Raw genomic sequence first — 13,903 nt, 5'->3', positions numbered from 1 at the left:
ACAGTAATACCGTTAGTAATCGTTGTCACTGACTGGTGTCTCGTCAGTATTCAGTTAACGTCTTTCTCTGGATCGTGATCGTCTCCATAAATAGTAATGTTAATAATATTTAAACAATAAATACAATTGCCAACGGATAACTGAAAAGCGCGTAATAAAAATTTACTATTTCTGTACTATGTGATATTTAAATTAAGTTGCAAAAATGAAATTAACGTTTTAGTATTCGTCATCCGTCCATCATATTAAAATTTTTTATATATATTATTTTTATATCATTGTTATTAGTTTTTCTAAGTGAATCCAATTCATTTCTGACAATATGACTACTAAACAGGAACCTGGAATAGGAGACTTTGTCCTGTTGGATGAAATTACTATCGAAAAGTTTATGGAGAACCTATCCTTGAGGTAAGAGCCATCGCTCGTTAAAGTCCTCAAAAATGTTATTACTTATAATAGTTCTTTTTATAATAAAATATTTTTATTTACTATTCTTTACTTAATTTACCTTAACATTAAAATAATTTCCATTTCCTTCATGGTATCAAAAAATACCTACCATATCTACTTTAATGATAGAATTTCTTCCTAGATATAATTTAAGTTTTAGAGATAACGCATCGATGACTAATACCCGGTAGGCAAGATACCAATTATCGTTGTCGTCATTGATAAATCACCATGATGATGTCATTTTTCATAGCGCCACGACCTAATCCGTGTAATATGTTTGTGAAATACTAAACGTGTAAAATGTTAATAACACGCTTGATTGTGTTTTTTATGTGAGGTCATCGTTGTGTGTGAGCGTTCTGTAGTATTTTTATATGGTTAAAAGTGAGAATTTGATGCAGAGTAGAAACATCCTTGAGGATCATATTCGGACTCAGCTATAGTCTTCCAAATTCTTTTAGTCTTTACGAACAATTTTAATCCGTTATTATCTAAATTAATGTAATTTATATGTATAATAATATTAATGAACGAGATTTTTTGTGATTATGCACCTGTTGGTGCATCTTATCGTTATCGTTGAAATTTAACACCAGTTGTCTTCTATCGATAATTACATTACTTTAATTTATAACACGACGCATAGTTTCTTTTTTTTTTATATTTTAGTTAATGTCTATTTTCTAATGTATTTTTATTACTGTCATACTACTGTTGTTTATGATAACAAATGTTTAAATCTCTTTCTGTATATTTTAATTAAAAACTAGTTTCAATTAGTTTCTTACGTTTTTGTATATATATATATATATATATATATATATACATCGTTAGATAGATGATATCTATAAAAAAAAAATTAATTATTGTTCAATAAAAAGAAATAATTTTGGACTAATTAATTTTAATTGACTTAAATCATGTAATTTAATGTGAAGTACAGTTAGTTTGTTATTATTCTAAGAAACAACTGAGTTAATATTTTATTATTAAGTATTAGTTCTTATAATAAAAAAAAAAAATTATCTTACCCGATTTTTTATATTTAATTTATTTTTATTGAATTCTTTACCATATTAATTATAATTTCAATAGTCTTGAAAAGTCAAGGGTTTTAATGAATTTGTCTAGAATTTAAAAATAGATTAAACGTATCATACATTTGACTTTAGTTTTTTATTGTGGAAATTATTATAAATTTTTTAAAATTCTAATTCATAAACAAATAGACATAAAAATGATTCATACTTACACTCTTAGGACCAGGTATGAAATATAAAAAAATTGTCTGGAAAATCTTAGAAAGTCAGGAAATATGAAAATTTTTAACTTGTGGTAACATTCATTATATTTTTAAATTATCTTCTTCCTATGGAAAGGTATCATTTTGTGGCTTGTTTATTAATAAATATAATTTTTATATGTATTTGAATTTGAGGGTGTGATATGTCCCTGTGCATTTAGTTTATGCCTTAGTCTTGATGTTCAGTTGCAGTATTTGGTATTAGTTCCTCGATGGGTTACCATTCTGGAACTTTAACTACAGACATAAAAATATATTTTCATATAGTCTGTGCTATTAAAGTGATACTCACCTTACCTATTTACTGGTTCCCTCAGCTATAATGAGGTTATGTCATGTCAACAGCAGGTATTAAAATCCTGTCAAATCATTTTAAGGTAGAGATAACCTCAAATAGTTGAGATAGAGGCTAACGAGTATAACCTATAGTTCTCGGCTTCTCAACCAATTATTTCTAAATATTATTCAGAAAGGCTACTAATTATATCTAGTTAAAGTCATTGGCTTCAAATTTTAAAAGTTCTCTTATGCTTATAATAATTTTTAAAATTAATTTTGATTAATAATAATTTTAACTATGCTGGGCTTTATTATAATTATTATTTATTTATATATGTTTACTTAAACAGTAGTGTATCTAGAATTTTAAGATTAGAGTGCTAAGTATTAGGTAGAGTATTGAAAATATTTTCTAGAAGCATCTGTATGTTTGAACATGAAAATTTGACAATTTAACAATGTTTTTACAATTATATAATAAATATTTATTATTTTATCTTTAATTATTAAAATAAATTAAATAATAGCACCTGAGAATTAATAAATAAATAACTTTTTTTTTTGCATTTTTTATAATGTCCATTGTAAAATATTTTTTCACTTATCGACAAAATTATAGCCCAAAATTTTCATTTTTAAAATGTTATTTTAAAATAACTATTGCCTTCTTAGACTAATTTCAAGTATATTTTTTATTATTTAATTATAATTTTATTACAAAAATAAAAAACGGAATCACAGTGGGGTCGCGCCACAGTATGGAAAAGGCATAGTTCGGTCAAGTATAGATGATATCTGACAGTGATTTTAATCACTGTAATAAGAAACGCTTTGATGCAAATCTATAAATAGTGTTTAATTTTAAGAAATTGGTAGATTATTTTAAAAGCAAAAATAAATCTTATTCTCTTAATTTTATCCCGATTAGTTCTTTGATTTATAATTATAATATATGAATAAATAATAATTATAGTAATTAAATTTAGTATGAAATTGATATTCAATAATTTAATATTGTAATTTTTACGAAGATATTATGAAAATAGTAAAGTAGTTGTATATTTCTTTACTTTTAAAGCGTATAAAAATTTAAAGGGCTTGATTCAATATTTTTCAATAAAAAATGTTTGTTATTTATAACAAAGTTATAAGTTTTATACACTGGACTACAAGAAACTTTCATCAGAAACAAAAATATACTTTTCTAAATCAACTTTTTGCGATATTTTCAAATGTGCAATTAGACTTTTTCTATCACTTCTATGTTTTAATATTATTACTTATTATTAAAAAATAAGTATTTACATATAAAAAAATAATTAAGAACAAAAAAAAATTGTTTTAAATTAATACTGATTTCGATTATTAATATGTTAAAAATAAGGAAAATGACATATTTAACCTTTTTTTAATCCTTTAAAGTTTATTTTGTGGAAACTTATAATTAAAAAAAATTAATTTATTACCATAACTTTTAGCTCAATTTGTAAGTTTGAAATTGACATCATTAAATAGGAAATTTTATGAGAATTAAAAAAATTGTATCATTAAAATTATAATTGAGCCAGGAAATTTTATAACAACTGTTGTTTATAGTAAATTTATCAGAAAAGCTAAATATTTTTTCCATTTTTATTGTAATAGATAACTTAAATAGAAATAATAGTAATAATTTCCCAGTAACTTTTGTTGCTTAAAAAGATTCTACAATTGAAATATGAACTGAATTAATTTTAATGATTTATTTTAACTTAAATAACTAATCAAAAAAAGTTATTAAAAAGATCTAAAAATCCATTGTTAATTCAAGAGAAATTAACAATCATTTTTTTTAGAAATTATTTATATAGCAACATGATACCAAAAAAATTTGGAATATTATAGTCTAGTAGTAGCACACACAAGTAGAGTAAAAAAATTATTAAATTACAAAGTAAAATGATTTAATTTTGTAATTGAAATCTATCATATCGAACTTGATTCGTCAATAAGTACTTTGAAAACATTATAAATGAATGATTTTATTTGTCTGTATGGAAAACATGGTATAAGTAATTGATAAATTAGAATTTTGTTTCAATTTTTGAGGGTAATATCTTCAATTAGATACGAATTGTAATCATTTGACGTATCTTTGAAAAAAGTAAGTCAAGTTAAAGCAGAAAAAATAAATTATAGTCTAAAAAAAATACCGTCATAGCATTGCATTGAAGCTAAAACCTAAAATAAAGTAAAATAATTTTAATATGAATAAGAAATTTCTTCTCGCGACGGGTGACTATAATGATGGGATTCTTGATCTTAATTGAAGTTATTGAATCTAAAAGAGATAAAAATCAAAGTAGTTGATAATTTATTCTAATTTAAAAAGAATTAAGAAAAAAATACAAAAAATTTCTTGCTATACATGGGTTGGAACCTTGTACCACAAGCGCGCAAAACACAAGTGTTATTTAGCTTGTGTCGTTTCCGTCGACTGAAAAAAATGGCAATTTAAGCTAGTTAAAATTTCAAAGTTATTTTTCTCGACTTCAAAAAAGCAAAAAAATTTAAATAAGTTTAACTTTCTATGCTATATCAATTTTTTATTTATATAATATTTATGAAAATCTGTGTACTCCCCGTGTCAGGTATTTTAAAATAAAATAAAATACAAAACCCAGAATTTTAACACAAAAATAGCATATTTTTGAATACGATAGTCATTTTCAGCATGAAGACAAATCCATAGGTCAAATTTTTTTTTCCAAATTAAAGTATATTACATAAGCTTCAATTTGAGATATATATAAAAATGTCAGTATTTCTGGAATTATTTCAAACATTAAATTGAAAATGTCCTAGTTTCAATATGCATGTGTAAAGTTTTGACCCCCTTCGTATATGAGGAGCGAGGGAAATTTTTACCTTAAAATTAATACCTTCTCAGCTTCGCATCGAAGCTAAGAAATGATAAATGGAAAATCATTAATGCAATTATAATTATTTTATTAGAAGTAATACTGTCCAAAATAATAACACCAGAAAATGTTGTCTATCTTTTAAATAGTTTAAAAGAGACTAATTTTTAAATTATAAAAAAATTTAAAAACTAATACATATTCCACTTTAGAAGTTGAATTTTTCAAAGTTTTGTATTTTGATTACTTTATGAGTAATATAATAATGTTACAAGTGTATTTAAGTGCTTAGCGCAGGGTTATATATACACTCTGAATAAGAGTTTTATCAATCATTTTAGAATAGAAACTTTTTATTCTATAATTTAGTTAAAAATGATGTTTTGGAATTTCCCAGTATTAATTATACAGAGTGTTCAGTAAGTAAGGAAACAGGTCATTTGTTACAAACGATGAGAACAATAGAAACCCGTTTCCTTACTTACTGAACATCCTATATATATATAATATAAAGAGAATAATTTAGAGTATTAGTGTAAATGTTTAGAAAAATTTTATAACTCTAGTTGGCTTAATTTTTTGTTAATTGGGTTATTCTACTTTTTAAATAAAATAACAAACTTTTATTATTCTTGTTTTCACCTTACTAGGATATCTGTTTTATAAATAAAATAGAATGTTAAAAAAATATTTAGTCAAGTTTATTTATTAATTATTAATTAGATACAATTTCAACGTATGTAACTACTTATTTTTTCTATTTAATATATTCAACTTTATGTATAAGCAATACATTTTTGCCACAGATCCCCTTTATTCAGTAGTTTATATATTTCTTTTGAGGAAATTTTTTGAGCTATGATAAAATAGTAAATCCTCAAAATTTTCACATGCTTCATTAAATTATGATCTAGTATGTTTAGTATAGTTATGTCATTTATTTATTTTGTTTATAATTTTTAAACATTGACTTGTTTATAATTAGTTTAGTAGAGCATTAGAATTTAAGTATAAATAATCTGAATTGTCAAGGAGACCCTTGGCAGCAGGCTGAGGGCGGTATTTCTTTCTAGTTTTAAATACTTGTGTGTGTGTGTGTCTGTTTTGTCATGCTGTGGAGGATATCACAAAGTGCCTCACTAACTTGAGAACATTGGGCTGATTACCGTGTACTTGGGAAGAGCCAAAGAAACATGATTAAAGAGTATTAATACTCTTACTGAGTAAATAAAGAGTATTATTCATTTCTTTTTGTTTGTATTTTCGTGTCTATGTAAAATGACTCCTAAGGTAGCTTATTTAGGTATTAATCTCAAGTTTATGAAATTTTCAGTAGAAAAATTAAATAACTATCACATAAAAGTTATTAACTAACTATAAATAAAAATAATTGTAAAATGTTTAGTTAATTATATTTTTTAAATGTTTAAGACCTAAATGATTATTTATTGAACATGAATGTTTTTTATTTAGGTTTAACTCGGGATACATTTATACTTATATTGGAGAAGTATGTGTATCAGTAAACCCTTACAGAAGTCTTAATATATATGGACAGGATTATGTTAACCAATACAAAGGTGTGTGTGTTTTTTTTAACTTTATACTTACTTTAAATACTGGTGAAATGTTACTTCACTTTTATCATTCTAATAATTTCACTTTTTTATTTTTATGTTTGTTTGCATGAAGGGCGGGAAATTTTTGAAAACCCTGCTCACATATATGCAATTGCTGATTGTGCACATCGTAGCATGAAAATGCATGGCCAAGATTCTTGTATAGTAATAAGTGGTGAATCTGGTAGTGGTAAAACTGAAGCCTCTAAAATTATTATGAAGTACATTGCTGCCGTCACTAATGCAAGTGGTCAACAAGAAGTAGAACGGTATATATATTTTTTTAACTAACAAAAGAGTATTAATCTAATTTATGATTTTAAAAAATTTAGAGTTAAAAATATTTTGATTCAGTCCAACACAATTCTTGAAACATTTGGAAATGCAAAAACAAATAGAAATGATAATTCTTCAAGATTTGGAAAATACATGGATATCAATTTTGATTTTAAAGGTGATCCAATTGGAGGTCATGTTGTAAATTATTTGCTTGAAAAATCTCGTGTTATCCAACAACAGATTGGAGAAAGGAATTTTCATAGCTTTTATCAAGTAATAAAAAATGTATTTTATTGTTTTAACAAATTGTTTATTGGATTCTGATTTAGATTTTAGCAAATACTACTCACAGAGAAATGAGTAATTTAGGTCTTAATCCAGATCCACAACATTATTTTTATACTCGACAAGGCAAATCTGCAGTTACATCAGTTGACAAGTCAGATTTCCAAGCAACTATCAATGCTTGTAAAACGTTAGGTTTTTCAGCAGCTGATATTAAAACTATTTGGAATATTGTTGCGGCAATTTTACAACTAGTAAGTATATGTATTTAGCACCTAATTTTGATTAAATTAACTATCTAAACTGTACTAATATAAATCATATTATTAATCAACTTTTAGGGAAATGTTATATTTTCTTCTGATAATGAAGATACTATTACTGTTACAAATAGTCATAGTAATCCTGTTCAACAAGTTTCCAGATTACTAGAAGTTGATGTTAATGATCTAATAAAAGCTTTAAGTACTCGTATTATAGCAGCCAATGGAGAAGTTCTACAAAAAGACCATACTCTTTCTCAAGCAGAAGTTGGAAGAGATGCATTAGCTAAAGTATAAATAGAATATTGTAAAAAAAACTGAAGGGTTGAAAGTATACTGGTTTTTAATAAATATTGTAAATAATTTTTTATAATACTTACATTTAAATAGGGTTTTTTAATGTTCATTCTGGAAAAAAGTGATTTAATCATTCTAATATTTGGCTTATAGAGGTGCATTTTAATTATGATGCAACTATTTTAGTTATGTCAACACTATACAGGTAGTCTTAAGATTAAACAATAATTTAAAAAAAAAATAAGTTATACATAAAAAAAGGTGATTAAACTAAAGATTTGTATTGATTAATGTGATCAAAAGTAAAACAATTTCCTTCATCCCTAAATCAGAGTTACATTTTTTTTTAACAGTAATCCTAATATTATTTGTGTTACTTAAATGTAAATTTGTTAAATTTACTTTTCTTAAAATTTATAAAAATCATTAATATTATAAAAATTTTAATGAAAAAAAAAATATTCTATACCTTTAGCTTTTCTATATTTTAAACAATATTAAAATATATATATATTTTAAAATTAATAACTTAAATAATTTTAGGCAATTTATGATCGGTTATTTACTTGGATTGTTAGTAAAGTAAATGAAGCTTTAGTACCATATATTGAAAATGACAAGTATAAAGGCGGTACAGTAATAGGTGTATTAGATATTTATGGATTCGAAGTTTTTGAACAAAATAGTTTTGAACAGTTTTGTATAAATTATTGTAATGAAAAACTGCAACAAGTATTTATTGGTATGTTAAGAACTTTACTACAGTAACTGAGATCACTATATTTTATCAACAATTTATTTATTTTAATTTCAATTTATACTTGTTTGTGAATTATTTAGTATCATTAATTTCTTATTTATGTTCGTTTTAATATTTAGATTTGGTATTGCGACAAGAACAAGAAGAATATCAAAAAGAAGGAATTGCATGGCAAGAAGTAAAATTTTTCAACAATCAAATTATATGTGATCTTGTTGAAAAATCACATCAGGGTATTATAGCTATTATGGATGAAGCATGTCTAAATGTTGGAAAAATAAATGATGAAGTATTAAACTGAAGTACTTAATAAAATTTTTTTGTTTAAATGTTCATTTTGTTATTAGATGTTATTAGAAGCCATGGATTCAAAACTATCACATCATAAACATTATTCTAGTAGACAAGTTAATACATTAGACAAAGATATTAAACATAAAGTTCAATTTAAAATTCGGTAATAAGTTTTGTAATTGTTTGTGTAATTTATTCTTGATTTATTAATTATTGACTTGTTGATTGATTACATGATTAATTACTTTAATTAAAATTAAACCAGTTAATAAACAAATTTAAACATTTTCTGAAATACTATATTATATTTCATAATCACTTTTTAGACACTATGCTGGAGATGTTGTGTATAATATTTATGGATTTTTGGAAAAAAATAAAGATACCTTATTTCAAGACTTTAAACGACTTCTTTATTCATCAAAAAATATTATCATCAAAGAAATGTGGCCTGAAGGAGCACTTGATATAAAATCAGTATGATAAAATTTAATTACTTTCATGATATATATATAGTTTATAATGATAATTTCGTCTGTTAGGAACTCCTTAATATTATTTATGTTGTGTGATGTGTATTATTAATCTAACAAGAAGGTGCTGACCAAAGGATATAGTGAAACTCATGTATAGGCTCTCTGAGAGTTTCCTAAGCCTTAATGGTAATGGTCAGTCGTACTGGGTTTAAAAAAAATATTTAGCTTGAACATGGGTGGGTATAATAATTTAAATGGCCTAGGTCATAAAGCTAATAAGTGTCTTGTGAATAATTAGATAAGCCAGGCCAGATTTTTAAAAGTCTAATTATAAATGTACATAATTGAAACAGACCCAACAATTTTAAATTTGAAAAAATATAAACGTAATGTAATCCTAAAATTGTTTTTTTTTTTTTTTTTTAATAGCCTTTATTGAAATAATAATTAGCTCAAAAATTATAAGCAAAATTAAAAAGTACAACAGTCATAATAACAGTACAACAAATGCGGCAATAATTGTTAGTATACTCAAAATTAGAAAAAATTAATCATTATTTAAAATTATTGTTAACAGAGCCTTTAATGTCAAACTGAAAAATTAATAAAATAAAATTTTTAATTAAAAGAAAGGAAGAGAAAAAAAAATAGATAAATAAATAACTACAAAATAATAATAATTAGAGATTAATTGTCAGGTTCCATATTGTCAATCATGTCTTTGTAAACCAAGTATTCTACATCGTCTTGCATAGGCAGTTGTTGCCTACCTCTCTAACAAATAAATTCTACATCATCTACATATTCTGTCTTAATAATAAATTCTAAATCATTACAATTATAAAATTGTTCACTCATGTATTTACTATATTTCTTTAAACTTAAAATAATTGGTTGTATTACTTATTTATAAATTTTTTTAGACAACAAAAAGACCAGTAACTGCTGGAAGTGCTTTTAAGAACTCAATGATTGCTCTAGTCAAAACTTTAAACAGTAAAACACCTTATTATGTCAGATGTATCAAACCAAATGAAAATAAATCACCTGTTGGTATTGATTATAAGAGAGTTATTCATCAAGTATCATATTTGGGTTTATTAGAAAATATTAGAGTACGTCGTGCTGGTTTTGCACATAGACAACCTTACAGTAGATTCCTTAAGAGGTATATTATTTTTATTATTAGTAAAGTTACCAAACTAATTTGAGTTAAAAATCTATATTTAGATACAAAATGATTAGTGGTTTTACTTGGCCAAATTATAGATGTAGTGATAAAGAGGCTACTAGAGCTTTGATAGATGAAAATAATTTTTCTAATGATGTCAAATACGGTAAAACTAAAATATTTATCAGGTCTCCTCAAACATTATTTTCATTAGAAAAGGTAAACAATGTATTTTTATTCCTTTAATTTTATTAATAAAAATATATTTATTTATTTTAATAATATTAAACATATAAATATAGGGATTGGCCTGGCCTAGTGGGTAGAAACATATGTTTCAATGCACAGGGTCCCAGGTTTGATCCCCAGGGTACCAACGAGATTTTTCTTGTGATTTTTTCATTGGTGGTGTCTGGTGCAAGGAGTCCATTATACCCGTTGCGTCTATCTTTAGCCATCATAGTCAAGAATTATCTATCTTTGACTTCCTAACATGTGAAAGAGAACCTCCACCCTTTGTAGCATGTTAAGTTTGAGAAATAGAAGGATGTAAAACTGATAAATTTTTTTTTATATATTTATTCATTAAATAAATTTATCTATTTATTTATTTATAAATAGATGAGGGCTGATTTGATTCCAGCTATAGTTGTGTTATTACAAAAACAATGGCGTGGAGCTATTTGTAGAGCTAGATTTAGAAAAATGAAAGCTGCCTACTTCATTATTCAGTATTACCGCCGCTATAAAATTCTAAATTATATTAAATCTGTCCTTCAGGCATATCGGTAAATATATATGTATGTTTTAAAATTTTTTACCAAAAATATATTTTTTACTTTAGCAAGTGAACTAACAGTAAAATTTAATTTTTTTTAAATATTTATAAAAACCTTATAAATAGTTAAAATATATAAAATATTAATATTTTAGTGTGTATTAACATTATATTGTTAAAAAATAAAACACTATACATTTAAAAAAAATATATAATTGTTTGTGAGTTATTGCTTCTACCCAATAATGTATAATACATATTGATGTTTAAATGTTAGGAGTCATTTTTGCAATATTTCAATTGTACTCATTTGATCACTTAAATATTTTACAGAAATATGTATAATTGTGTTATTAATTAAATTTTATTTATTATTGCCATTTAAATTAGTTATCAATTCAAGTCACTACCATAAAATAAGAATACTTAGTACCTTAAATATAACATTGCACAAAAATATTAGTTTCTAATATAGTGTAAGAAATGAACTACAGAGAAGTTGTAGTTGTAAAATTTATAATTTGAGTGTGTTACATTAAGTGTGTAATGAGTTAAAAATTATAAATAAAGGTCTCTACAGTTTCTATACTAAACATTTTTTTTTTGGTGCATATTATATTTATGATGAAAAGTAGTTCTACTTTATGGTATTTCATTATGCTATATAATGTACTAATTATTTCGACTTTTATTAAACTAAACTATAAAATAATCTATTTTTTTTTTGGTAATTAAAAATTTGAATAAAAAATTTTTGTAAGTGATGGTTTAAAAAATATTTTTTATATTTATAGAACTTGTGAGAGAATGAATAATTCTAAAATACCAATGGTTTGGCCTCATCCAAATTTCGCTGTACGCCAATTAGAACTTCCATTGAAAACTATACATAAGCGGTGGAAAGCTTATAAATTATTAAGTCCTCATCCTAGAAGTGAATGGCCACAAATACGGTGTAAAATTCATGCTGCAAGTCTATTAAAAGGAAAACGATCAAGTTGGGGAGGAGAACGTTTATGGCGAGGAGATTACTTATCATCACCAACAGAAAATCTTGAGAATGCAAACTATTCAGTTGCTTTGAATAACTTAAGAAACTCTGATAGATTTGATCAAGTAAATTATATTTTTTATCTCATTAATTAAATTAAATAATATAAAAAAAAAATTAATTTTTCTTTAATAAATAAATTTGTATATCTAGATATTATTTTCAAGTTTTATCCATAAAACCAATAGATTCAATAAGTGTGCAGACCGTGCAATATTAATAACTGATTGGGCTATTTATAAATTAGAAGTCACAAAATTTAAACCAATGAAAAAAGGAATGCCTATTCAAGAAGTAATTTTTTATTATATGTTTATAATAATAATTGATTTTTGTGTGTATAAAATTACTCATATTGATGTCTCTATATTTCATTATATATTATTCATTGCATATCTCTTATATTATAAATAATTATAGGTAACTGGTTTAAGCGTAAGTCCTGGACAAGATCAATTAGTTGTCATACATTCAAATCGTGGTAATGATCTTGTAGTTACTTTAAAACCAATTGCAGATTCGACAGAAGACAGAATTGGTGAGCTTATTGGAGTTGTCAGTACTCGTTATTTCCAGTAAGCTAATATAAATTTACCTTGATTTTTAAATTATTATTAATTAAAAACTAAAAACTTATGTAGATTAAGAAATACAGAACTTCCAGTTAATGTATCTAACAAATTCAATTGCATGTTGGGTAAAAAATCACGAATGTTAAGAGTTGAAGTAAGTCCTCAAACATCTAGTGCAAGTTTTCGTAAAGATACTAATGATGGAATTGTGTACATTATACCACCAAATATTGCCACACACCCTTATATTAAGGCATAATATTTCAAATAAATACCAATATTAATTAATCGTAATAAAATATTAAACCATCATGACAGAAAAATTGTTAAATGTATAACTATTATTGAATTTACTTTACCAATGTCCAAAAATTAAATAAAATAAACTCTCATAATGATAGTATTGTAAACTAATAAGAATAGTTGTAGAATAACTTTTGAAATTTTAGTTGACAAAAAAAAAAATCTACCATCTGAATTTTGTGCCTTATTTATTTTAAAACTGTGATTTACATATTTTTGTATAGTTTATTTTTTTAATATTGTGTAAAATTATGTAAGAATTTTATAATATTCATCACACATTTAAACTTGTTTATATGTTTAATCTAAATCTTCTTTATATATCTGTAGAATTTTTGTTAATTATTATTATAACTATTTTATTAACCAAATATTCACTAAACATCTTTAAAATAAGTGATTTATAAATTATGTATTTTTGAAAAATGGTTATGAAGTATTAATTATTACATGTACATATAAATATTTATGTTTTATTGTGCAACTTTTTTTTTATGGAGACCATTTTGTTTTCATATTTTTTTATTAAATATTTCATGTTTATTATATATTGTTATGATAGATTAACATAGATTAAAGATAGAAATTGAAATATTTAAAAGTATATTTGTTAAATACTTTGTTCATATTCTATTATTAAATGCTACAATTAAAAAATCTAAAAGTATAACCAGTTAACGGTTTTTGTTATTAAGAAATACCTAATAGATTTAAAATTTACTTACAATTTTGGTATAGTATTATAATTGTAACTAATTGTTATTCGTTTATTTTAAACATTGCTTAAAATAACTTTGTTATATTATAGGATTGAAGT

General features: G+C 24.2%; 1 protein-coding gene across 1 annotated transcript; it reads left to right on the top strand.

Moving 5' to 3' along the window:
• On the top strand, nt 1-13,730 carry LOC126896123 (unconventional myosin ID). Its single transcript, XM_050668618.1, has 17 exons — nt 1-411; nt 6,412-6,518; nt 6,631-6,826; nt 6,890-7,109; nt 7,166-7,375; nt 7,463-7,675; nt 8,225-8,423; nt 8,561-8,730; nt 8,789-8,898; nt 9,062-9,212; nt 10,135-10,379; nt 10,442-10,601; nt 11,004-11,170; nt 11,955-12,276; nt 12,365-12,505; nt 12,632-12,786; nt 12,853-13,730. Exons 1-17 carry the CDS (start codon nt 323-325, stop codon nt 13,040-13,042), a joined length of 3,045 nt encoding a protein of 1,014 aa, XP_050524575.1. The 5' UTR covers nt 1-322; the 3' UTR covers nt 13,043-13,730.
• The last annotated feature ends 173 nt before the right edge of the window (nt 13,731-13,903 follow it).

The sequence above is a fragment of the Daktulosphaira vitifoliae genome, unplaced genomic scaffold (assembly GCF_025091365.1).
Source record: "Daktulosphaira vitifoliae isolate Bord-2020 unplaced genomic scaffold, ASM2509136v1 Scaffold_1, whole genome shotgun sequence".
In the NCBI taxonomy this organism is placed as follows: Eukaryota; Metazoa; Arthropoda; class Insecta; order Hemiptera; family Phylloxeridae; genus Daktulosphaira; species Daktulosphaira vitifoliae.
Note: the sequence above shows the minus strand (reverse complement) of the source record. Positions and strands in the feature narration are given on the sequence as shown.

What these genes read in the sequence shown, in the direction of transcription:
- LOC126896123 (XM_050668618.1), top strand. Translation starts at nt 323, where the DNA reads ATGACTACTAAACAGGAACCTGGAATAGGAGACTTTGTCCTGTTGGAT. An exon ending in ATGGAGAACCTATCCTTGAG is followed by an intron (nt 412 to 6,411) that starts GTAAGAGCCATC and finishes TTTTTTATTTAG; the next exon opens with GTTTAACTCGGGATACATTT. An exon ending in ACTCTGATAGATTTGATCAA is followed by an intron (nt 12,277 to 12,364) that starts GTAAATTATATT and finishes TTGTATATCTAG; the next exon opens with ATATTATTTTCAAGTTTTAT.